This window comes from Pinus tabuliformis, chromosome 5_1 (assembly GCF_031772625.1).
Source record: "Pinus tabuliformis cultivar Carrire ecotype Pingquan chromosome 5_1, CPIR1, whole genome shotgun sequence".
Lineage (NCBI taxonomy): Eukaryota > Viridiplantae > Streptophyta > Pinopsida > Pinales > Pinaceae > Pinus > Pinus tabuliformis.
This window is the reverse complement of record NC_142305.1, coordinates 403,280,088-403,307,438: the sequence shown is the minus strand read 5'-3', so window position 1 is coordinate 403,307,438 and position 27,351 is coordinate 403,280,088. Positions and strand designations below refer to the sequence as shown.

General features: G+C 39.4%; 1 protein-coding gene and 1 pseudogene across 1 annotated transcript; both read right to left on the bottom strand.

Annotated features, from left to right (window-relative positions):
* Positions 1-1,501, bottom strand: LOC149165174 (protein CDI pseudogene; annotated as a pseudogene).
* A 230-nt stretch (positions 1,502-1,731) lies between these two features.
* Positions 1,732-2,389, bottom strand: LOC149165173 (protein CDI-like). The gene has a single exon (XM_089429732.1). The coding sequence runs from the start codon at positions 2,353-2,355 to the stop codon at positions 1,732-1,734; it is 624 nt and encodes a 207-aa protein (XP_089285858.1). The 5' UTR covers positions 2,356-2,389.
* Positions 2,390-27,351: the final 24,962 nt, after the last annotated feature.

Sequence of the window (27,351 nt, the reverse complement as noted above, 5' to 3'; positions counted from 1 at the left end):
GATAGGGTACAAACCCTTCATACCATTCTTTCAGGAAAAAGGATGAGAATGAAGAATGTAGCTATTTCTTAGCTGCTATAAAGTAAAGGTGATTTGACTATACCATGGGCGAATAGTATATTAAGAAATAAGTTAACTTCCAGTTCAAAATTTATGCAGAAAACTACAATTTCTCTCTAATATTTAGAGATAAAAATAGAATCGAATAAAAATAATTAGGCTATATCATGCACTAGTACCTCCAAAACATATTCCTATTTTGCACTCTCACAAGATCCGGCAGGGTATTCCAAAGCAATTCCTTTCTGCTCCGCAATCCCTTGTTCAACTAGGCATCAAAAGGAGGTTCTTTCACACCATTCCCTCCCTCTGTTAGAAACCTCTCTTGCAGATAAAACAACAGCAATTTCTGCAGAGCAGAGATCTCTCTAACCTTGCCTTCCAACTCACCTACTCTGGTTTCAAGCTCTCCTGCTCTTTCATTCATTCTTGTATCCAACAGCCTTATGAGCTCATCTTGAATCACCTTCTGTATCATCTGGGACCTCTTATACTCATCCACTTCCTGAAGCCACAGATCTGCGAATTGGCAATCTTTCTAGGCCTCGAACCAAGGGCCTCCCATTGTATAATGTATAGCTTTGGGAAGTTCCTTGTCATCAATCTCATTGTGACCAACAAGGAAATTCCAGGTGTAGGGAATGGGTCCAATATCATTGTCATCAAGCCAAGTGAATCTATGCAAAAATGCCCCAGATTGGGAATTCACAACAGAGGGTATCAAAACTTTGTTCTTGGGGTGCCCGCAATTATACAAAACCATAGATGACCAGTTCTTTTTAGGGTAAGTAGTCTGCACAACCCAATCCATTTTTGTAGCACTCTTGGGCTTGTAATCGTGTTTGACACACATTATAACATACTTATCATCAATGAGCTTAGCTAATTCCCTAACGTCAACAGTATAGAGAAAATCAGAGTCTACGAACATAGCCCAACCCTCGAACCCAGCTAGGAAAGGAGTCAAGAACCTAGAAAAGGAGAACTGGGTGCTCTCAGTGGGATCCCTTGTGCGCCAGTAAAACCCAGCCTTGCGGAGATCCGCTTGTTTGATGGGGATTACTTCAACTGGAAATGTGGCATGTTTCAGTATCGAATGCCTGCAGACCTCGTAGGCAAGATCCTCACGGGGATCGTAACCCACAAAGATCTTGAGCTTTGGAAGCACTTTTCCACTCTTGGTAATAACAGGTCCTCCCATAATGCCTGCTCGAGGCTGTGGTGAGACTGGATCTCGCGACTTCTGGTCCTCCTGCATCTTCAGCTTCGGTTCTGGAGACTCGGCCAAACTTGGGGGAGATACTGCGAATGCCAGCCCGATGCCCAGTCCCAGTCCCAGTCCCGATACTAGCATGTCTCTGGAATTCCTATATGCATTCGAATGTGAATGCCCATTTCCGCTACTGAAAAATCTCTGCGGAGGAATTGAGTGCGAGGGGGATCGAACCTTGGCACTGATAACCTCTCAACCCGCTCGCCGTTAACCAAATTGGTGGTCCAAGCATTAAACGAATCAAATGCCTTGCAAAAGCACAAACCGCTGCAGATAATAACGTTTTTTAATGTTTTAAAACATTTTTTATTAAATTAGACTGCTGATTTTTATTCAATCGTCTAACAAAAGATCTAACGGCTACGATTAGGAAAGAAAAGCATATGGAGGAGTTTATTTCAGAGGGACGACTCCTTGTCATCAATCTCATTGTGACCAACAAGGAAATTCCAGGTGTAGGGAATGGATCCAATATCATTGTCATCAAGCCAAGCGAATCTATGCAAAAATGCCCCAGATTGGGAATTCACAACAGAGGGTGTCAAAACTTTGTTCTTGGGGTGCCTGCAATTATACAAAACCATAGATGACCAGTTCTTTTTAGGGTAAGTAGTCTGCACAACCCCATCCATTTTTGTAGCACTCTTGGGCTTGTAATCGTGTTTGACACACATTATAGCATACTTATCATCAATGAGCTCAGCTAATTCCCTAACGTCAACAGTATAGAGAAAATCACAGTCTACGAACATAGCCCAACCCTCGAACCCAGCTAGGAAAGGAGTCAAGAACCTGGAAAAGGAGAACTGGGTGCTCTCAGTGGGATCCCTTGTGCGCCAGTAAAGCCCAGCCTTGCGGAGATCCGCTTGTTTGATGGGGATTACTTCAACTGGAAATGTGGCATGTTTCAGTATCGAATGCCTGCAGACCTCGTAGGCAAGATCCTCACGGGGATCGTAACCCACAAAGATCTTGAGCTTTGGAAGCACTTTTCCACTCTTGGTAATAACAGGTCCTCCCATAATGCCTGCTCGAGGCTATGGTGAGACTGGATCTCGCGAATTCTGGACCTCCTGCATCTTCAGCTTCGGTTCTGGAGACTCGGCCAAACTTGGGGAGATACTGCGAATGCCAGCCCGATGCCCAGTCCCAGTCCCAGTCCCGATACTAGCATGTCTCTGGAATTCCTATATGCATTCGAATGTGAATGCCCATTTCCGCTACTGAAAAATCTCTGCGGAGGAATTGAGTGCGAGGGGGATCGAACCTTGGCACTGATAACCTCTCAACCCGCTCGCCGTTAACCAAATTGGTGATCCAACCGTTAAACGAATCAAATGCCTTGCAAAAGCACAAACCGCTGCAGATAATAACGTTTTTTAATGTTTTAAAACATTTTTTATTAAATTAGACCGCTGATTTTTGTTCAATCGTCTAACAAAAGAGCTAACGGCTACGATTAGGACATAAAAGCATCTAGGGGAGTTTATTTTAGAGGGAAACACCTTACGGCGTAAAAATGTTTTTCTAATAGTATATAAAATACATACTTAAAAAAAATATTGTATTTAATTTATAATAATATATAAAATACACATTTAAAAAAATATATATATTGTATTTATATTCAAAACACGTTTTATATAATTCTTTTATATAACAAAACATGTAGTTTATGATTTAGAATTATTTTATAAACTAAACCATATTTTCCTTGCGTGGATTAAGTGTAGATGAAACAAGAAATTAGTTACGAATAGAAAATCCAAAGATAAATACAATGGTGAATTTAGTTTTGTAACCCGAGAAAATGAGATTGAGAAACAATTATACATAATCTTCGCAATCGAAAGGAAAGGTGTGTCGTTTTCTAGAGACTAACTTATAGACATTGCTAATATTTTAGCTATGTAATTAATCACGTTTTGTCGAATAGTTGTATGATACTTGTATTTATTATTCTTTTTCTTTATTTTTCTAACATAATTTGACAATTCGTCATTCACATGAGTGATAGGTAGATGATTTGATTTACATGGGGTTGTGTAGGAATGATGAATAAGTTAATTGTATGTTGAATTAAGGCTTTTGTGATCCGTAATAGGTTTATGGGAAGAGTTTTTAACGAAAATCACATCATAATTCATATTGTCGACGTGTTCTGAAGCAACGAGTGTGGTTCATCTTTAGGATGAGTTTTGAAACGAGTGTGGTTTCTAAAGATGAACCACACTTGTTGGTTTGAAATGCGTCCGCAATATAAATTATGATGTGATTTTCACTTAAGTTAATTATAGTGTTATATTTTTAAATTTTAGAAATTATAGTTAATAAAAAAACTCTGGTGAAAATTTCAGAAAAATATAATGATGAATTTACAAAATTAAATAGATATTGTTGATGAAAATATTATGATAAGGTGAATCTTTCATATAATTTCATGATATTGTATTTTTTCATTTGTCTTTTGTAATATTATTATATCAATAAAAATTTATGTGTAATTTTACTAAATCTTATAAATATATATTAATCTAAATATATCTTAATTCTGGGTTTACCAAGAATCGAAAATGGATCAAATCTCTTGAGGTGAAGACCTTTTTTAGAGTAAAAAGAGATTTGATCCCTACCTCTTGAGGTGCAAAATCTAGATCTACTAAGTGTTGAGAGGGATCAAATCTCTTTTCACTCTAAAAGAGGTTTGCATATCAAGAGATTTTATCCCTCTAGATGCTTGGTAAATTCAAAGTTAATATGGATCTAAGTTGGTTTATAATGCTTCCTTTAAATAGGCTATATTCCACATGAATACCATGGATTCTCATAAACCTAGAGCTCAAAAACCACTAGTAACTTGAGCAAGTCAAGTTTACCTTAACCACCAAATAAAAATAAAAATAATAAAATAACAATAATAATAATTTTTCAAATATTGATATGTTTCAAGAAAAATTAGGTCCTGGAGACTCGATCTGGGAGGTACTATCCAGTATGTTTCCGGGTTGGCTCTTTATTACTATGGATGTTAGGGGTCGGTCTGGTGGCATAGCCATGGGTTACACCCTTAACAAGTTTAAAATTGAAAATTACTGGAGCTCTAATTTGGTCTTTGGAGCGGAGGTCTTTTCGGTCGAGCTCATACTGGACCTAACAATCCTTAATATTTATGGCACATGTCAATATAGGGAATCCTTCTAGACCTCCCTATTCTCAAAATCCTTTATGAAGGCTAAAAATTTGGTGATAGGGGGAGATTTGAGCTTCTCACTTGGGGCTTTGGAGGTTTGGGGCCCTCAAGCTCATGAAGACCCTCTAACAGATTTCTTCTCCATGAAGCTGATAGAAGGGAAGCTCCTTGACATAAATTTGATTAAATTCAAGCCAATTTATAGAAATAAGCGCATAGGGAATGCCATGGTGGCAAAAAGGATAGATAGGTGTCTAATGGCCAAAGAATTGGTGGGAAAGATTCCAATGTTCTACTAGTGGATTGGAGCAGGAGGTGACTGAGACCATCATCCGATATTTTCAGAATTAAAAGGGGGAAGCCAAAAACTAGGAAGCCCATTTAAATCTCCTGGTTGAACGAGGAGATGTTACGTTAAGCTCATCAAAGCGACTTGGACCCTTTACAACTAGTTTAATCTGCAATCAACAGCTCATCAATTTATGGTAAATCTTAAGAAGGAAAAATAGGTATCAATTCAGTGGGAAACATAGAAGAAGTTGTGAGATGAGGGATACCTTAAATTGGTTGAGGATGAATTGGAAATAATGGAGGACCCGGAAGGAAGGGGTTATGAGACAGAGGAGGCAAAGGACAGATTTCGAGACCTAGAGGCTAGAAAAAGAAGGATCATGCTACACTAGGAGGAACAATGGAGACTTAAGCGCAGGGCTATCTGGCTGAGGACTAGAGATGAAAAATCTAAATTTTTCCATAATTTCACTAGAGGATGGAAAAACAAAAATATTATATGGGAAATGTAAAAGGCATATGCCACTAAGGAAAAATCCTTTGAAGAGATAACAGTGTTAGGCAAGGATTTCTTTAGGAACCTCTATAAGGTGCCACAGGAAGCATCAATTGCAGAAGTGATTAGAATTTCCCAGTTTTTCCCTAGATTTGTAGAGGAGGAAGATAACCAAAAGCTGATGTCACTTATCACTAAGAAGGAGGATGAAGCGGCCCTATAGTCCATGCAAAAGGATAAAATTCCAGGCCTGGATGGATGGATTATGGAATTCTATAAGGGTTTCTTTGAATAGATAAGGGATGACATCCTTAGAGTGGTTGAAGAATCCTGTCAAAGGGGCCAAATTCGTGATCCCTTCAACACAATTTTTTTGGCTATGATTCCTAAAGTAGATGTCCCCCGGTCCTTTGAAGAGTATAGGCCAATTTCCTTTGCAATTTTATTTATAAGATCATCGCAAAAATTATTGTCGTTCGTCTCTCACTTGTACTTTCTAGGAATATTTCTAAAGAACGGTTTGGTTTCCTAGATGGACGCCAAATACATGAAGCCATTGGGGTAGCACATGAAGGTATGCACAACATCAAAACCCGTAATCTCAAATTTATTATAGTAAAAAATGACCTTTCTGAAGCATATGATAGACTTATTTAGATCCGCTTGTGGATGTTGATGACTCGTCTAGGTTTTGAAATTACATTTATAAACTGGATTACGGGTTGTATCTCTAATGTGTCCTTTTTACTTTTGATAAACGGTGTAGCTTCTTTGTTCTTTCATTCTCAGAGAGGTCTGAGGCAAGGGTGCTCCCTATCACCTCTTTTGTTCCTCTTAGTAGTTGAAGGGTTGAGTAGAGTGTTAATAGAAGCCAAAATAAGAGGAGATGTCCAAGGAATTGAAGTTGCATCCAACCTTTTCATCACCCACTTCCTCTTTGTGGGTGACATCTTACTCTTCAGTAACGGATCCAAAAGGGACCTAGAGTGCTTAAAGGAAGCCCTATCTCTTTTTCAGAAAGCTACATGAATGATGATGATAAATGAAAGGAAGTCATATATTACATATACAGGCCTCTCATAGGAGGAAATTTGAATTGTTCAATCCTATCTTCCATTCCAAGAAAAATATATCAAGGAAAGCTTTAAATATCTAAGGTTTCACCTGAAGGAAAACAACTACAGGAAAGTTGAATGGCGGTGGTTAGTGGAAAAAGTGGAGAAAAGAATAAAAAACTGGAGCTATAAGTGGTTGTGAAGAGCAAGTCGATTAGTACTTATTACAGTAGTAATTGAAGCTATTCTCGTATATTGGGATGCTCTCACCTGGGTCCTAAAAGGTATCATATAGGACATCAAGAAAATGTGTAGAAAATTCTATGGGTAGGAAATAAAGAAGATTCCACTCTCCCTTGGGTTACCTGGAACAAAATTGCATAGATCAAATCTTGGGGAGGTTGGGGGATAAAAGACCTCTCCAATTTCACAAAATCTTTATCGGCTAAATTTAGTTGGAGGCTTATATCTATTGAAAACATATGGACTGCAGTGGTTTCAAGGAAATATATTTTTCCTCTCTCTTTGGGTGAATGGATAAGAAATCATGTTAAAAGAATACCCAATTCGTCTGCAATATGGAAAGTAATTGTGGATTTCTTCAATCTTATAGTAGTCGGACTAGCATGGCATGTAGAAAATGGGGAAAGATTTAGAATCGAGTTGGACCCCTAGGTCGGGGGGCCATAAAATTTCACTCTCCCAATGGAATTAGTTATTGTCTTGAATGTGTAAGGGAAAGTGTACCTGAGCCCAATAGTAGATAACAAAAGATATACCTTCTAGTCATAAGGATGGATGAATGCAAAGTAAATACAGTTAAATAATGAGTTCACAAATATATGGCAAGAATACATATCAGCTTTAAGAAGATCACACATAAGAATCATTGATCAAGAAGATATCCTAAGATGGTTTCATGCACCTTCAAGTCTTTATGCTCCCAAATTCGGATATCTATTCGAGATTGAATCATGGTTCCAAGAAGATCATGATTTGTGGTGCTCTAAATTATGTAAACTGACTTGCCCCACCAAATAAAGACTTTTCTTCTAGTGCGTACTCACGAACAAAAATCCGACCTGGGGTAATTTACAAAAGAAATAGAAAGATGGGATAGGTTGGTGCAGCTTGTGCAAAAATGTAGAGGAATTGGTCATGCATATGTTCCTCCATTGTCCTTTCGCCCTCAATACACTAGAACTCATCAAGCATGGGCTCATATGTAACCTTGTTTGGAGAGGCCAATCTTTTGAAGAGGCATGGAAACAATGATGGGATGTGGCACAAAATAAGATGCATAGGAAAATACTGCCAGTTTTCTGCTGGGGCATTTATCTTGCTAGGAACAAAGAAATATTCAGAGACATCTCTTCAACACTAGTAATAATAGCCTCCAAAATAGAAGCCATTTATTCTCTCATGGATCATAAAATAACACCCTCAACTTCCAGGATTGTAGAAGAGTACGAAATCAATCAAGAGATCCCATGGGCTTATTTTGATGGTGCATGTGAAGAACACGACCGATATGGAGGAGGACTCATCATTCACTTAAATTCTTAATGAGTCCTGAAATCCAAAATAGGTCTTGGATTAGGAACTAATAACTATGCGGAGGTTATGTCCTTAAAACGTCTCCTTTGTTGGGCACTAGAGCTGGGATGCTTATCACTACAAATTTTGGGGGATTCTCTAAATGTGATAAATGGGATGCTTATCACTATAAATTTTGGGCGACGATCTGTTCGAACCACTGGAACCCTCGTTACCCTCACCGGAATTTCTCGCATTCTCTCTGGCTGATGTGGACTCCTCCGATTGGCTGCTCCCACCGCAACCCCCTTATTCCTTCGTCGGCATCTGGAACCTACAGACTGGACACGAGCTATGCATCTTCAGCCATGGCATTATGCACCCATGGTGGTAAAGATGTTTACAGGGGAGCTGTCGTGCCTCCTCTCCGACCTCAAATCCTCCTTGCAGACCGTGCACTCAGAGGAATAATCATGGCGCAGGTGCTCCTCTAAGATTTTCACCACCGACAACGCCTCCACGACAGTCTTGGAAGCCGGCGGGGTTCCATAATGGTTTGGATCATTCTCCGCCAGGTGCTGAATGAGCGCCTCCATCCCAGGCCTTATGAAGTAATCCCCAAGAGCCGTCCCCCCAATGCCGCCCATCCCCACCGTCGCTCTGCCACTATGAAGCACCATCAGCGGCCCCGACGGTTCCACCACCACAATGCCACTGCTACCACTACCACCACCGCCGCTGCCCTTCTCGGCCCTCGCCGTCCGCATCTCTGCTTATTTCGAGCCTCGCCATCGCATACCCTAGGGCCTGCAGAAGCTTTATAACCGACGACCGTCCCACCACCAAAACCCTAGGTCGTCTGGCCCCGCTTTCTTGATCCTCCTCTCTTCCCCTCCGCCCAGACCTGGGCGAGCTGTTGAAAAGCACCACCAATTGTGACGGATCTGCAAATGGCGAAGCCGCCCTCTGTTGTCGTGGCAAACCCTAGATCTATTCCACGAGACTGCCATTACAGTGGGGGCACTAGATCTCGTTTCCAGAGACCAAGGGCATCATCGTCACTTCACAGCGATGGCACCAGTAGTCAGAATCCATTACGGCAACAGAAAAATAAAAAGCAGAGACCCTGTGCAACATAATTAAACCAAATTTTGAAGAAATAAAAAAGTAAAAATTAAAGATAAAATGAAAATGAAAACCTCCTCGTAAACCTGAGGCTATCGCTGGTTGTTGCAACGAAAGTGGGGTATATAAGAGATGGAAGTATCAAAATTATCGAGAAAGATTCTGAATCATTTTTTAATGGAATAAATTCTAAATTTCTAGAAAAGAAAATTCCCAAATTTTAGCCGGATCAGACATTGACGGCCATTGAATATGGCCATCGACTGACACCTATCTGTATTGCAGGTCATTTATTTATTTAATTAATTGAAGCGGGCTTTACTGTCCACATGTGTGGTATCTGACGTGGACAGTGGGCCCGGTTTTTTTATTTTTATTTTTTATATTTAATTCAATTTGTGGCTATAACCACCGACATATTCGACCCTTTTGCGATCTTTACCTTTAATAGTCGTCCTTTACCCAACAAATCTGACGTGGACGGTGGATCTGATTTCGTGGGTTTGTTTTTTTTAAACCTGGTTGCCACAGCCGAGACTCGTGAGTCGTGACAATGATGCAACCCATGTTTCGAACGTGGTTTAAGGTCAAGTTATAGAAATTAATTTAAAAATAGCCGCTTAAAGTATATATATATTAAATTTTAAATAATTATTTTTCAAACACAAAATTGTACACCCTGAGCAAGTTGTTAATAATGTATTACGGGTTGGGAATGACGTATGGGTAATTTAGTTTAATACTAATGCTTATCATGCATCGGAAATGACTTTTTTTTTTTCCAAAGAAAAAATCGAACTTTTTATTAAAATAAAAAGTTACATAGTATATGCAATTAAGCATTCAATTTGGCTGTATGAAAGCAGATCATAGAGCCCACAGGATACAATCCTGCCTAAAAGAAGAAAGCAAAATGAGTTGTTCCTGATATCAGGAAAGCGAGAAAAAAGAACCAAATAGTCCAGTTGGCCTAAGCTTTCCTACCCTTCTTCTTCTCCACTTTTCGCCAACCATCAGTGTTGGGAGTGGAGTCAATAATGGCAAGCTGGTTTTCCATTGTGTTCGTTGGTTGTTCCTTGTCTGAATCCGATCCTTCGGGGTTGTGAGTTCATTTGGTGCCACTTATTTCCAGTTGGAGTTCTTGTTCCTGTTCCAAGTTGTTCTCTTTTTCCTTATTATCCTGAATTTTATCTTCTACTGCATTGTGTTCTTCTTTCTTTGTTGTAGCTGCCTTCATTACCAGATTTTCTATATTCTGCCATCCTTTCGGCTTCCTTTGTTGCTGTTTACTCCTATTGGGGCTGGTACGTGGACATGCATTGTACAGGTGACCTGTTTGTTGACATCCCCGACATCGGAATGCTGTGTTCTCATAGTCCAAGGGTTGTGTCCACTGTGTATTATTGAAATTTAGGATTATACTTTCTGGTAAGCCTTGGCTGAGATCTACTTCGACACATATTCTGGCAAACGTAAATATTCCTTTTAGGTGTCTCTCTGCATCGATCTTTAAGAGTTTGCCCAAGGTATTTCCAATAGCGGTTAGAGCCTTTTGATGCCAAAAATGTAAAGGGAGGTTATGCAGCCTAACCCATACTGGCATCCTTGATACCACCATAGTATTGGCATCAAAATCGGGAAACCATGGGGTGATGAATAGTCTAGCACTGCCCCAGAACCATGGCCCTTGGTTGAGGATTATTTCCTTTTCCTCTTCTATGTGAAATCTTACTATAAAAAACCCCTTAGGGTATAGGTAGATTTCACATTTTTTTGTCTAGACCGTATGGATCCATTGATGCAATACGTCAGCTCTGGGCCAAAAACCATTAAATCTGCAAATAACTGCGTATTTGTGTAGATCTGAGTGCAAGGTAGCACTGTTGTTGATGGGTGCAACAGTTTTGTGGTTCCGAAAAGTGGAGCAGAAAATCTAGTGGTCTCTGGAGAGAAGACCATGTTGTGGCATCAATCCCTTCACTTCTAGACAAGTTCCTTCTTGAAAAAGATACATGACATATCGTTAAGTACCAACCATTGCTAGGAATACCATCCAATATTGATTGGAAGAAAGATCAAACCAAGTGGTGAAATTTTCTTGACATTTAGTGTTGGATATATAATAAAAGGATTAGGGTGCAAAGTCATACATCCATGAAAGATAAAGATGTGCAGTCTTGGATCTATAATAAAAGGATTGGGATGTGGATTCAGAAATATTTAAAAGATCAAGGTGTGCAATCATGGATCCTTGGAGTAGATCAGGGCGCAAAGTCCTGAATCTACTAAGGCACGAAGATGTATGCAATAGGGATGTGGAATCCCTATTCTACGGAAGAAAACTAGCACTCATGTGAAGCTCAATGATTAATTTCCTTAATAAAATCTTATTTCTAACAATTCCAAAGTGACCTTCTAAAAACAAAAAGTCATGTCTAGCATCTCAAGTATGACTTTCCAAAATAGTAAATCAACTTGCATAAATTGGTAATCAAGCATAGTTGAAGGAAAATCACTTAAATTATCATTAATAAATACTAATAGTTGAATATCAACTTAATCCTTAATATTATTAATATTATTATTATCTTTTATAAGACTATGATATTATTATTTAAAAGGGAATTATAAGTCACCTTCATCTCCTCAATTACTTCACATGTCTCTCCTTGATGATTCTCATGGCTATATGTAACTCTCCCTCTATTTTAATAATACATTGCAGTCTCTTTTATGCACTCATTAAAGAATGACATATTCCTGTTACACTTATTAAAGACGTGTCATAAAATATTGCTCTTACATTGTGTTTAATGCATATGCTACACTCTCCTTAACTAAGGAATGCATACATCTCCTTAATGGAATGAGTTACACTCCTCTAAATGGAATACAATGCATGCATATTAATCCTCCTTTACGAGAAGAATCTATTGCTCCTCTTATATATGTGTCTCATGTATTCTCACTTAGGGGGGTGTGAATTGTGATACCAGGAGTTAGAGAGATTTAAAAAAAGAAAAAAGATTATGAGAGGGAGAGACTTGGAGAGTATCCAATTTCTTTCGAAAGGAAATTGAAATTCCTAAACTAAACTACTAAGTATCTCTACCTAGTGGAGCTGACCATGAGTGGTATTTGGATGAAGCGAGACTTATATTCCTCAACTTGCCTGGTATATCTCTTTATTGCTATATGTTGGTACTTCTTGTGAGCTCTTACATCTCGGGGGTTCTAGGGGTAGAATTTCTCCCTAGATATGGTTGGGTGGAAACCTAAATGGTTCAAATTAGTTGGTTAAGGGATCAAATACAGACCATATTCTCATTGATTAGTGTTTAATATCACTTCGAGTATAATTTTCATTGTCCTGAAATTGTAGTATATCTTTAGCATAAAATAAAACATATAAATTTAAATTGTTGTAATAATATAATTTTCGTTTAGTATTATGTTACCTGGAATCTTATTAGCTAGTTTAAAATAAATACTAGGCATGGTCTATATGTATGGATGTTTAGATCTGAAGCTATTATGGAATTATTATTGGTGTAGTTTATTGTACTAACATCAGTATTGTAGTATTGAGAAAGGAAAGAAAAATATTGTTGAAGGTAATTGCAATAAAAAAAATTCCAAAGGACTTTGGTAAGAGTTTCATGAGTTATGGTTTTCTTTCAGGTAATTAGATGCATGTTTTAGAAAAGGTCTTAGAATATTTTGCAGAGTGTTTGACAAAATCCATGAATGAGTAATGTTATCCATTTATTTATACATCAATATTTTCTAACTTTCAACTTACAAGAGAAGTAATCAAATAGACATGCACCCAAAATATACCTGGAGGAATTACAGAATCAACCCAAAGGAAAATGCAAACAATAACGGCAGCTAAAATATGGTTTGGAAGATCAAAGGCTTGAGGTAAGTTTGAGGTAAATTTTAGTTATGGCTTATGTTTCATATTCTTATCAATAATTTAATGTTTTCTGATTCATGTTTTTGTTATAGTCCTATTAGAATTTTGACAGAAATCCTTAATGGTTGTAGCAATCAGGGTTGTCATGTGTTTGTCAAATTGTAGCAATGGCTGATCCGGATTTAAACAGGAACGCAACAAATTACAGAGATAACCATATACACAAAGATGCAGTGGAAATAATACTTCATTTCATTACTGGAAAATACTGAAATATGCTTACAATCAGAAATGGAAATAAACCAGCTAGGGCGATGGTAGCTTATCTCTGAGAAGAGATGTGATGGCTACATGCCTCTGAACTGTGTTACAATGAGGCTCGAAGGCCTATTTATTGTTGAGAAACAATGGAAAACCCTTAACATTCCAAAACCTAACCCTAGGAGATGAAACGCCAAACTGTGGGCCCCGTTTGGGGTAAATTGGTACATCAACTTCCCGGGGTCGTAACTTTGGCATATGATCTCTGTTTGACGCGTACAATAGCTCATTAGAAAGATCTATCCGAGCATTATCATTTTTGGAACGGGCAACATCGGTCCATTCCATGGACCCATGTTGCCCCCGGATTCCCCAAAAAACGTCGTTTAGGGCCTCAAAATGGCTTCGGAAGTTCAGGACCCGAAAAACTGCTAAAAATAGTAAGTTGTGCTACAATTAAGGAAACTGAAAATGCTGAGAAAGACAATGGTGGGGGTCCAGGTGGACTTGGCAGGTGGCCACCAATATCCACCTGGATCATTCCTCCCCCCTTAGGAAGCAATGGTCTCCATTGCGTTGAGCTCCTCCATGAGATGAGGAAACTTCTGCTGAACTTGTTCCCTGGTGAGCCACTTGCCCTGCTGAAGGAGTTGGCCTGCTTTGACAACTCGATACAGTTGGATATTCTGTTGGCGAGTCTTCTTGATCTGTGTGTCCATGATCTGATTAGTTGCAGCTTGTTCCATGCAATTTGGATTTAATTCTGTGGGTTTGAGCTGTTCTGCAATGTCAGATGTGTCTAGCAATGGTGGAAAGTATGGCCGAGGCGGTCCACATTGAACACTGGGTGCAGGCCAAGGAATGGGGGAATGCTGAGCTCAAATGCATTGTCTCCCATAGCCTTAGTAATGGTGTAAGGACCATATCGGAGTGGTCTCAATTTCCGATAGGCTCCAGTAAGGCGTTCCTTTTGCAAATGCAACCAGACTTTGTCGCCCACCTGAAACTTGTGTGGCACCCGATGTTGATCATGTCGCTGCTTGTACTTGGCATTTGATTTCTCAAGAATGTCATGGACCTACTGGCGAATATGTTGGATGCGCTCAATGAAGCTGGTGGCCTTATCTGTTTCAGACTGGACATGGGCTGAATTCATGTGAGTAGCTGCAAGTGGCATGGCCACATCAATGGGGCATAGTGGCTGGAATCCCAAACCCACCTGAAAAGGGCTATGGCCAGTGGAGCTGTGAAGAGCTCGGTTGTAGCTGTGCTGAACATAGGGGAGGCTCTCGTCCCATGTGCGTGGATGCTTTGAGTTATACATGCGCAGAATGTGCACAATCATCCTATTGACAACCTCTGTCTGGTCATCAGTTTGAGGATGGAAGGCTGTGGACTTCGTGAGTTTGGTGTCCAGCATTGACCAGAGACTGGACCAAAATGTGCTGAGAAACCGACTGTCCCGATCTGAGATGATAGACTGTGGGATCCCAAAGTGCACCCACACTCGTTCAAAGAAGAGTTTAGCAGTGGCTTCTGCTGTGATATTCTTCTTGCAGGCCACCATAATGGCCATCTTCGAGAACCTGTCGACGACCACAAAAACACAGCCATTTCCATGCTTAGTGGAAGGAAGGCCTGACATGTAATCCATGGAGATGGATTCCCAAGGTCGACTAGGGGTAGGCAACGGGGTATAGAGGCCGTGCTTCTTAATGGTCGGTTTGGCAATGGCACAAGCAGTACATGATCGGATGTACTTCCCAACATCCTGTCGAAGATTCGGCCAATAGAAATAATTTTGCAGTACTGCCACTGTTTTCTCGACCCCGAAATGCCCAGCAGCCCGACTGTAGTGTGCTTCCCAAATTATCTTGGCACGCTCGCTTGAAGGAACACAAAGGTGACCGAGGTGGCATAATAGGGCATCCTGGAGGTGAAAATCTGCAACATGCCGACCCTCCAAGAGTGTCTGGTAGGTGTGGCCGAATTCTGGGTCGCTTTTGTAGAGAAGTGGCTAATCAGAAGTCTCGTGTCCACAAGAGTTGAGCACGGTGGTTAGCGCCATGATCAGTGGTCGACTGAGGCAATCTGTAACATTATTGGTGTTGCCCTTTTTATACTTGATATTCAAGTGAAACTGTTGCAGGTATGTAGACCACTTCTGATGGCGATCATTCTGCAATTTCCCTTGGGTCTGTATGAACTGCAGGGGTCGGTCGTCTGTGTGGATGACCGTTTCCTTCCCCAAAATGTAATGCTTCCATTGTCGGCAGGCCTGTACAATGGAATACATCTCTTTATCATAAGTGGGGTACTTCCAGACTGTGTCTGAAAGTGTTTCACTGTGATATGCCACTGGATGTCCATGTTGAGTAAGGACTGCCCCAATAGCATAGTCAGAGGCATCTGTCTCGACCTCAAATGGTTGTTGTAAATCTGGTAACGCGAGCACTGGTGCCGTGCAGAGGCGATCCTTCAACTCCCTGAATGCCTTCTGTTGAGATTCAGACCAAAAGAATTTTGCTTTCGCCCCTCCCTTGGTGACTTGACTCAAGGGCCAAGAAATATGAGAAAACCCCAACACAAACCTGCGGTAGAAGTTGGCAAGACCCAGAAAGCTGCGGAGCTCTGTTAGAGTGGTTGGAGAGGGCCAATCCCGAATGACTTGGACCTTGGCTGGATCGACATGCACCCCCTGTTCATCAATGATGTATCCTAGATACTGAACCTGGGTCATGCCAAAAGTGCATTTCTCCAAATTGGCACATAGCTTGTGTTGCCGCAGTGTTTGGAGAACCTGTCGGATGTGGTGGAGGTGCTCTTCCCAACTCTAGCTGAAGATCAGAATGTCATCCAAGTATACTACTACAAAGGAGTTGGTGAATGGCCGCAAGATGTCATCCATTAGCCTCATAAAGGTTGCAGGAGCATTCGTCAATCCGAAAGGCATGACCAACCATTCGAAGAGGCCCTCCTTGGATTTGAAGGCAGTCTTCCACACATCGGAGGGTTCGATTGGTACCTGGTGATATCCTGACTTCAGATCGATCTTGCTGAAATATTTCGCCCCCTTTAGGAGGTCATCAATCCGCGGGATCGGGTACCTATTACGGACAGTGATCTTGTTCAGCGCCCGATAGTCAATACAGAGTCTCCACGTCCCATCCTTCTTCTGTACCAACACGATCGGGCTCCCACAGGGCGATGAACTCGGACGGATGTGACCTTTCTGCAGGAGCTCCTGAATCTGCCTCTTGATTTCATTGTTCTCCAGAACGGAGTGCCGATAAATTGGTCCATTGGGCAGCGGCGCACCTGGGGTTAGATCGATGGAGTGCTTGACTTGACAGTGCAGAGGAACCCCTGTCGGGGAGGTGAAGATGTCCTCGTACTCCTCCACAATCTTGTCCATCTGTAGTTGTCGTGCAGAGGGACCTCGTTTGGAGGCCGCGGCCACTGTCTTCTTCTTTCCTTGAGGGCGTATCATCAGGAAAACAAATTTCCTGGTTTTGGAAATGATCTTACTGCATTGTTTTGCAGTAATCAAAGAGATGGCAGCAGGTAGTGCTACCTCTGGTATCCTGAACAACTTATTTCCCAATGTAATAATAACAGCACGGGGCCTTGATTCATACACAGCATGTCGCTTCCACAAGTATGGTTGTCCTAGTAATACATCACAAACTTCAAGGGGAGAAATGTCACACAATACCTCATCCGTGAAGGGCTTGATGTTGTATGGAAGGCGACACTGCTGGCTCACGCAAAGATCTCGTCCTTGGTGCAGCCACCCAATGGTGTATGGTTGTGGATGTGCTGTGGTCGGTAAGCCCAACCGCTTCATGACCTCTGCCGAAATGAGGTTCTTTTGACTCCCGCTATCAACAATGAACTGTATCGGTGAGCCCTTTACCCACATCTGGGAGTGGAAGAGATGCTCCTCCTCCTCTGGATCTTCAGGTTCATTTTTCTGGATCTTTGCGGTAGCAACAGTGGCGCTGGGATCCGCATCAATGATCTGCTTCCCTTTTTCATACCCCTTATCGGGTTCTGACTCAGAGTCGGAACATGCATCTAATTCTGAAACCTTTAGCTCAACCACCAGTGACTGCTTGGCCCGACACTCACTTGTGTTGTGAGTGGAGCTCTTATGGAACTCGCACCATTTTCCAGTGTCCTTTCTTGGCTTCGCGACGCTGTTCTTTGCTTGCAGCTTCGGCTGGTTGTCTTGGGCTGTCCCGCCTTGGCTTTGTCCTTTGTTCTATGGTTTAGGGGCACCTTTCCCCTACTTTGGATTCGCAGATCCAAAGTCTCGCTTCTTTTGTTTAAACTTCTGTTCGACCTTGACGGCATATTGGTATGCTGCGCCAAGCGAGGGGATGTTTAGGAATTGTATTTCTTCCTAGATGTACTTGTGCAGGCAGCCACGGTATTTGAGTATCAAATGTTGCTCCGAATCCTTGATACCCAACTTTGTGCGAAGGGTATGGAAAAGATTGGTGAACTCCGGCACGTCTTGGTCCCTTCCCTGCCGCGGCGTGGTCCACTTTATGTATTCATCCTCATAGCTTCCGACAGGGTAGTACTGCTCCTTGACGGCATCCCGGAACGAATCCCAGGTGGGTGCGGCTGAAAATAGTGAGCCAGTACTTTCATCCTTCTGCTCGCAGTAGGTTTCCCACCAGTCCTTGACGTGGGGGGCTGCTTTGAGAAGAGCAAAAACAATCTTTTCCCAACTCGAAAATTCATGAACAGAAAAATAACCCTCTAGCAGATTTAACCATTTATCTACGGCATCTACGTCTATCTGACCCTCGAATATGGGGATTTCAAAATTAACTTGTACCTTAAAGGGTGTGGCGTTTCCCGAGTAGCTGCTGGAAGCCGATGCGTCGCTTCTGGGTAGCCGCTGAAGGATCTGGGCAAAGCTGTCCATCATCGCGTTCCGTTGTCGCTCGAGGGCTTCTTCGAGCAAGATTTTGATGGGATCTCCTGCCCCCTCGTCTTTCTTCTCGTCCGCCATGGGAGACCGTCGGGATTTGCGAGGCTGGTCTTGCAAAGGTTCAACTAGTTCAAGCCCTAACTCCTTATATCCCGACCTTGTTGGGGACATGCAAAGAAAAACAGAGAAAAAGCAGACCGCTCTGATACCACTGATCCAGATTTAAACAGGAACGCAACAAATTACAGAGATAACCATATACACAAAGATGCAGTGGAAATAATACTTCATTTCATTACTGGAAAATACTGAAATATGCTTACAATCAAAAATGGAAATAAACCAGCTAGGGCGATGGTAGCTTATCTCTGAGAAGAGATGTGATGGCTACATGCCTCTGAACTATGTTACAATGAGGCTCGAAGGCCTATTTATTGTTGAGAAACAATGGAAAACCCTTAACATTCCAAAACCTAACCCTAGGAGATGAAACGCCAAACTGTGGGCCCCGTTTGGGGTAAATTGGTACATCAACTTCCCGGGGTCGTAACTTTGGCATATGATCTCCGTTTGACGCGTACAATAGCTCATTAGAAAGATCTATCCGAGCACTATCATTGTTGGAACGGGCAACATCGGTCCACTCCATGGACCCATGTTGCCCCCGGATTCCCCAAAAAACGTCGTTTAGGGCCTCAAAACGGCTTCGGAAGTTCAGGACCCGAAAAACTGCTAAAAATAGTAAGTTGTGCTACAATTAAGGAAACTGAAAATGCTGAGAAAGACAATGGTGGGGGTCCAGGTGGACTTCGCAGGTGGCCACCAATATCCACCTGGATCAATGGCTGCAATAAGATTGTCGAGTAATGTCAAAGGAATTAGCTTGTGGGTTGTAAAATGTTTGAAGACGTCATATGGCAGATTTATAAATGTGTGAATTGAATGAAATTATATTAGTAGCATAAATATGGGTTGTCTTTCCTCATGTAGAGCTATAGATGAAAGATTTCAATCCATGTGCTTGAGAAAAGTTGCAAATGGTACATTACGGATCTAATTTTTTGTTGTTTTAAAGAATCACATCCATGGGTGCTTTGTTTGTGATTCTGCCAAACATCAGGGGGTACTTGTGACTTTAGGCCTTGTAACCCCCAATATGATAAAAAAAACTTTTCGAAACCCATATCATAAATTTGTGCAATTATGTAGATTACTACTCCTAACTGTGTGTGCCTATTGTTGAGTTTTTCATGAATTATTACGATGATTTAGTTTCTATGTTAATATGCCAATATTTGAAATTTTAATTTATGAATTCTATGAGTTAAATAGGTTGAGTAAGAATCTTATATTCATGTTGCTAATGGTTGTCAAAATTGTCTTAAGAGATGATGGTCACCAAGTGGTTGACAAAATGCCTCAACCGTTGTATATTGTATACTTCCAAATATTTTGTCATAATACTTCAATGTTTGTAGCTATTTACATTGATGAATTTTCTATAAAAGAAATGTCTAAGCTAAATTAGGATTTATAACCAATATGTTTATGGAATGTCTCAATGAATATGCGTGATAATCCCATTGAGTTAAAATTCACGCTGATAAAGTCAAATTTGGGTAATTGAATTGTTGTAATTATTGTAAAGTCAAATTGAATTCATAATTATGGGATAAAACTCCTATATAAGTTGAATTGTCCTTTTAACTAAAGAATTCATAAGCATGTTATTTGAAATAAAATAAAATAAATCATTCCTGAACACATGTAATTGCAAGAGAAGTAACTATTATCTTGTTGGAAATTCTGGCTCGTAAGGCTTAATATTTAATCATCCCATTAAATAATATTTCCTTTAAATTGATTTTTGAGGTTTAGGATCAATTGATGGTTTTCGTTTGGTAGCTTGGCTTTGAGGTTTGAGTGAGACATTGGCTTTGGGCCTATCTTGGGATTTGGAAACAAAAACACAAAAACAAAATTGAATTTTGAATCTTAGTGTTCAACACTTCTTTATATTTTTTTATGGTTGGTAAGGCAAGACCTTACCATGAACAATTATATAATAACTCTACATTCGAGGAAGTCTTTTATATGAGTTCCCATACCTCAAAAACTATCCGGAAATTGAGTGTCCCTATGTTATGGGACACATTTCCTGAGGATGGGGAGGATCCAATTGAGATAAATACATGGCCATTTTGGCCAAAATACACTAAACTATCTAATAATTGAATCATACAAGGGATACAATATGCCCACCTAGATTGAATCTCTACCAATTCAAACTATTTTATGTTTCCTCGCAGTTCAATCGTCATTCCAAATAATACATAGTGTGAAATCAATAATGTAGGGTCTTGAGGAGGTGAACTAGTTTAGGAGATAAGTTATGTGGAAGAGTGGGCTATAGTAAAAGGGAGTGAGGCAAAATGTGGGCCAACATTTAAAAAAAATAATGGAGTGAGGCCAAAATGGACCATGGTTCAGCAGACGATGAATAAACACAAGACCAATTAGAATTTAATCCTTTTCCTTGCATGACAGGCATATAAAAATTATGTTAAGAATACCACCAGGTTAACCCCTTTGCATCCATACATGTACAAGAGTAAATATTACCAATCAAAGACAGATTCCCTTCCTTCACCTTGGCATTAAACTAAAACCTCATACCTTACCATTAGAGAGGAGGCTAGTAATTTTAGAATGTGCTAATGAATATTGTTGTGTTTCCTTGCAAACCATTGAAGTGGTTATGAAACTTAGCAAATATGAGTATGTCCATGAGGTTCACCTTTGTTTTTATTATGAAGGTGATGTATTCCTCCTTTATGTATAGGTCCATGATATCCTGGGGCGTGGGAGGTTTAAAACATTATAGTGAAGCCCTTACATTGTAAAATAATATTTTGGAAAGGGGAACACATCTTTGAGGGTCCATCAAGAGAGACTGTCCTGAACCTTTGTAACACATTATACCTTTAGAAATTACACCTTTAAGAGTTTCCTTAAAATAAAATTTTTTGCCTCTTTTCACATCAGGTATATAGGTTTTCATTCTTCGACATTGGTCATCTTTTTACACTTTTTAGATGGATCAATAATGCACACCATATATTGGTTATGTCTATGGTGCAAGTTGTTACACATAGAATCTAGTCTCAATAGCTTGTGTCACCTTTATCCCTTTGCATTGCATTGTTGAATCCACCATAATTTTCATCAAAATTTCCAACAATAACGAGGCCAAATATGACGCTATGATTGGCTTGTTAGTTGATGACCTTAATCATCACATCCTTAACCTTCATGTTTGCCTTGATTCCAAACTTCTTGTCATGTAGCTAAAGATATTTTATCATGTGTCTACACCTATCCTCTTTAGAAAGTATTTGTGAGTTAAGCTTTAGGCGAGATCATTTCAATCCATTTCATTGACCCCTGTACCGAGAGCATAAAATAACTATGCACATACCATTGTTAATAAAGTTACAGATTTCCATTTATCACATATATCGACAACAATATAACCAATAGAAATTAGATAGTGACAACACAAAATATGAATAATCACATTATATATAATATAAACCCTTAACAAATGATACCTCTTGAATACATGAGGCAGAGACTGGAGTAATCGCTCTTATCTCAACTAAATTTTCTCCATATGATATAATGCATCTATTTCATACCAGAATAGAGATAGCTAAATAAATCAACATGAGATGGATTTGTCAGCCCATAAGATCAAAATGACAAGATGATATTAGTTGTAGGGGGTTTATATTTTACATTGGTGTTTTTTTTACTTGTGAATAAATCAAAATTTTAGAGAAGAAAAGGGGTAAATGTATAAGTAAGTGCATACATCAAAATCCAAAATGTTAGATATGTGACAAGGTGTTGTGTTTCCCTTTATGATTAATGTTAAATAGGGAGATATGCACAATCATTAGAATCCAAGTGGACATATGTGCAAACGATGTAGAGCAGGTGGTTTGCTAGTGATTAGTTACAAATTTTGCACAATGATCAAATCAGAAAAGTACATTTTTCATCAATGACACTGTCTTTTTTTTTTCCAAGGAAAAAAAACCGAGCTTTTCTATTATAAAAATAAAAGAGCTACAAACAGATGAGTTAACATCCAGCAGTTTGAGAACTGCCTGAAACATTCAGTATGTTGCCACATGGGCTCGCATCGTTAGTGAACTAACGTGCACAAAGAATAAGAAGGAGAAGAGAAAAGAGAACGAAAAAAGGGAAAAAACCTGGCATCCGGCTCAGGTTTTTCGCCCCTTTTTCTTCTCAACCTTGCGCCACTCTCCCACAGTGGGCTCGGTCGAGACAATGACTAACTGGGCTGTTTCATTTTGTTGCCCTGTTTCTTTATCTGAGTCTGATGTATCTGAATGATGCTGCCGTTTGATGCCTCCCAATCAATGACACTGTCTTATTTAGTCATAATTTTTTATTTTTCTATCAATGGAAATGAGGGATATTGTTATAAATTGTTATCATTGATGTAAAGGGATGTTAAACAAGTGTCATTGAGTGGAACTAATCACTACTATGGTAGGTTGTCTCATGAAAATTGGTGAAATTCATGTTTATGGAGCAACATCCTCAGATAAGTTTATGAAGAAAAATATCAACATAGATGAGATTAGAAACTGCTAAAATTGATAGGCCTTGAGGAAAGATTTCCAATGTTATATGTAAGTTTGAAAAATACCCCCTAGAGTGAAACATAATGGCGAGTCGATGGTCTAGGCCAAAACATCAAGGTGTAGAGCCACATATAGTGTTAGATTTAGTTAAGGAAAAGTTTAAGGATGGAAACTTATCTAAAAGTTTAGAAACCTTGGCGAATCTTACTATTCCATAACATGCAAACTATAGAATGCTAAGTGATATGTTTATAAAAATATTCAAATTTGTAATGGTTTTATATATTCTCTATAATTTTTTTGTTTATTTTTAAGGAAAAATAATTTTATGATATAAAATTTGGGCAAATCATTTTTAGGAAAAATAGAAATTGGCAAATATTCTTTTTGGAAATAACATAGAAAATTAGCTCACCTTCGAATATTAACCACTGAAATTTTACCTAAATATAGTACACTCCAAAGTTGGCGATGTTTTGGCATTTTTCGAAAATTTGTGGTGCATTAGGTAGAGGTCAAGTTTTAAATGATGACATAGTTCGTGGGTGGATCAGGTGCCATGTGAACCCAGTAACCCATCAGAAACAAATTGGGTCCTATTCCCTACCAAAAGTTAAAAAGTAGGTGGGGTGGAGGGTGTTCATGTTTTCCTATTTCAGCCAAACCATCAATAACAAGATCGACAACCTTTGTTAATTAAGGACCCCTCCCCTTTCTTAGCTTGAAACCAATGAAGGGGGGATTTGAATAAAACCATGATGGCTTTCTTTGATTCTCCAATGAGGTATGACGTGGAATCACATATCAATATGTAGCTCACTAGACGACCAAGTGTTAGGCAATGGTGGCATAATAAGGATAATGAGTAGATGACATGAAACATTTTACAGGTGACATGTGAGAAGTGTTTACAGACTGATTTGGTGACCATGTCAGCTTGTTTTGGGTGACACATGGACGAATCCTTAGAGGCCATGTGGGAGAGATGATGCACACATGATATTTTCACTTAATGAGCAACAAACAACATGTTGACAAGCGCTCAAGGAGTTAGGTTATGGTCATGGTCATTGGTCATATGGGGAAGGGGCCACTACGTAGGGATCAATGGCATTCAAAGGTAAACAATATTATTTAGAGGAATTTTCAACAAAAATGGCCATATTTACCAGTTCTGCCAAATGGGTAGTGGGTTTAACCACAACTATGTGGCACTTGGTGATGTGTCTGGACTCAGATACAAATATGATGTTGAATCAACTGGATATTGTCTTATTCAGTTGACTAGATATGAACTCATTGAATCGATTGGATATTTACTTGTGTATTCAACTTGAGCCTCAATTCACTTAAAATAAGACTACATTGGTGAAGTCTGTTTTAGAACTAGATTAATTGATACTGTATTTGATAATTTAGCCAAATATAGTAATTTTCTAAATTTGGAACTATAACTAAAACATGGTAGGGTTTTTATATGCTCTTTTAATTCCCTCTCTCTTAAAAATGTATCCAGAATTCGTAATCTTAAGTGTTGCAAAATATCATAGTTCAGATCCAAGTTCACTATCTTAAGGTCAAGCTAGTACTAAATTAAGTACTAAATGTTTACTCCAATTTTTGTTTCTAATTCAAAAATACTCCATTACTTTACTAGAGTATGTTATCAATCAGATTTTTTCCTTAGAAGTTATCAAAAAAGGAATAGTCTGAGGTAACCACAAACCTAATCTTTTAGTCTGAGGTTCTAGCCAACCTAAGCCTAGAGAGGGCTCTCTCTTTATGATTTATCTTTGTTTTGGGTAGATTTCAGGCTAGTTATTAGTGATCAAGGTGTTTTGTTTTGATTGGGTGGTGGAATTAAGAAAACAGATGGACAGAACAAGTTTTCAAGCCATTGGGCTATGGAGTCAATCAAGAAGGGCTTATCTGGATCCGATCTATCACTAAGGTAAGAGTCCACTGGGCAGGCTAGCACAGCAAAAAGAAAATCTGCAATTTCAAATGGATGGAGTAGTCCTAACCAGGGCAAAGGGCAATGAAGAATCCTTAACCGGGATTAAGATGAAGAAAGGAAGGATGATCAGTAGCAAAGGGCAATGAAGAATCCTTTACTATGGACCAAAGGGGGGTAAACTACGGAAGTAAGGGAGCAATTAAGAATTCCCAGACCAAGGCAATTTAGTAGAAAACATAAAGAAAGCAAACAGTTAAAACAAAGAGCACTTAAGCTAATTCTGATGATATCATTCCTTGTTTGCTTTTAAGATTTTGTAAGATACACATATGAATATTTATAACATGAAGAGAAAACAATATTTAAACATGAAGAGATAATACTTATTTGTTCCAACTGTGCACAAGAATCCAGTGAAATGTCCTTAGCTTTATTTCATATCCAGCAAAACCAGTCCAGCCTTCAATACAAAAGCTCCTTGGCTCCAAAACAAAATGTCTACATAAATGTATTTTAATCCACACTAATTACTTCAATTTGTGAAGTATTTATACAAAAAATGATACAAAATATCTCATAACAATATGAGAACTATTCTAGGAAATAGAAAATATCTTCAACACGAAGATAGAGACAGATGGAGAATTGTCTTCTTGTTGTCCCTTTTATTGTGACTGTGTTGGCTGTTGTAATTTGGATTTGGCTCTTTTAGTTGCTTTGTAGTTATGTGCTGGAATCACTTTTTATCTTCTACCTACTGATACTCTTTACCTATTCTACTTTGACTCTATATTACCTGTTTTACCTGGCAGCCATTTTTTACCATGTAGATTTACTGCAGTAACATATAGTAAATCTGTAAGTTTAGTCCAACATTCACTGTCAGGTAATTTCATCCTTGTCATTTTCCTGTATATCTCATTAGGTTCTGTATATTTAGAAAAATTTGGCTTGCTTGTAAACAAGTGCTTGACTTCATGTTCTATGTAAAATAGATTCTCAAGACCATCATATAACACCTTTAAAGTGGGCAAAGTTTTCACCCCTAAAGTACTAGCTTGGTTTCTGGCCAGCTTGCTTAATCTTTCGATGTAATCTTCCTGGGTCATCAATTTGTCATGTATTACCATAGGATTGGGAAGTCCTTTTTAAACTTTCAATGTCTGCTTGGATGCTTTGACACATTTTCTCCAAATTGAGCATTAGGTTCCTTTTGGTAAGAACCTTCTTTATTTCAATGATGGTCACTGTTCTATCATCAATTTCTAATTCATCCAGTTGGTACCTATTTCTGCTGTTCAAAAATGTGATCAATTGATTGGCTTCTTCAGGTTTATCTCCCAATTCTTCCACTCTCTTGTGGATTGCTTCTGTGGCCATTTTAACTAATTCAGTTTGTTCAAAAATAATTTGAATAGATGGCCAAACATCATTGATGGAATCAATGATGTTGGCCCACAGAATTTCTTTCGTGTCTCCCAACGGTTCTTGCAATGTTAAGTCCTTTTCAAGGACTTTTATCCTTTCTACCATCCTTTGGTTCTTCTGAGCTTCTTCTGTCTTTTGTATTTGTGCAAGTTTATAATTGGTTTCTAAACTCAACACTTGTTCTCTAAGTTTCTTTAGCTCAGTGGCTTGGATGCTCATTTCTTCCATGGCCTTGATCAATTCTGCAGTCTTTTATGTTGGTGTCTCTGTGCTTGTTGATATACCAGTGCCTGCTGATGTACCTGTAACTAGCAATGCAGTAGCTAGTGGAATTTTTGGTGCTAATGCAGCAACCAAGGTGGAGGGCAGTGCTATGGAAACTGTAGGAATTACAATTTGAGGAGTGGTGGCCAACTCACTCTGTTTAGACTGTATCAAATTATCTAGCTCCTTTTCAGTTTATTTCAACTGATCATTAAGCTTTAGGACTAAGTCCATAAGCTCTTCCTCCTTTTGTGTTTCCAACACTTCAGCTGTTTGAGGATGATGTAGAGGAGGAATTTTAAGTTGCTTTTTCAGTCCAGCTATATCATCGTTTTTCTTCTTGATGAGCCTCTCTGCAACTTTCACATCCTTGGAATCATGTCCCAGTTCTATGTCCAAGTCCTCTAAGGACTTTATTCTGGTGTCTTTGGCCTATGAAAATGCCTTCTCCAACTGGAATTATGCTCATATATTATTCAGTGAATTTTGGAGTTGGTGGGCTGCAATTGCTTTATTGGTCAAAGTGGAGTAGACCATTTCACCAGTTTGCTTATGTAACTCAATTTGGTCAATAGGATGGATATCCTTGGCCAATACTTCAAAATTTATCTTCAGATAATCTGCCATTGATTTGGGTTGCTGTGTGGTTGGCTTCAAAAAACTCATCTACATTTTCCCTTCTTTTATGTCAAAGGCTGACATTAGCCTTGTTTGGTTTGTTGGAGCCATTTTCAGGTAATGTGCATAACTTTGCACCTTTAGCCTTTCATTCCTTGCTTTGATTTCCTTGTATTTCTCTTTAATATCTTGGCTCTGTCCAGAAGGAGCCCCAAAGGAGGATACTTCCACGCTCTGTTTCCTTTCCAACATTTGAG

Coding starts and splice junctions, on each gene's coding strand:
- LOC149165173 (XM_089429732.1), bottom strand. CDS start 2,355: ATGGGAGGACCTGTTATTACCAAGAGTGGAAAAGTGCTTCCAAAGCTC.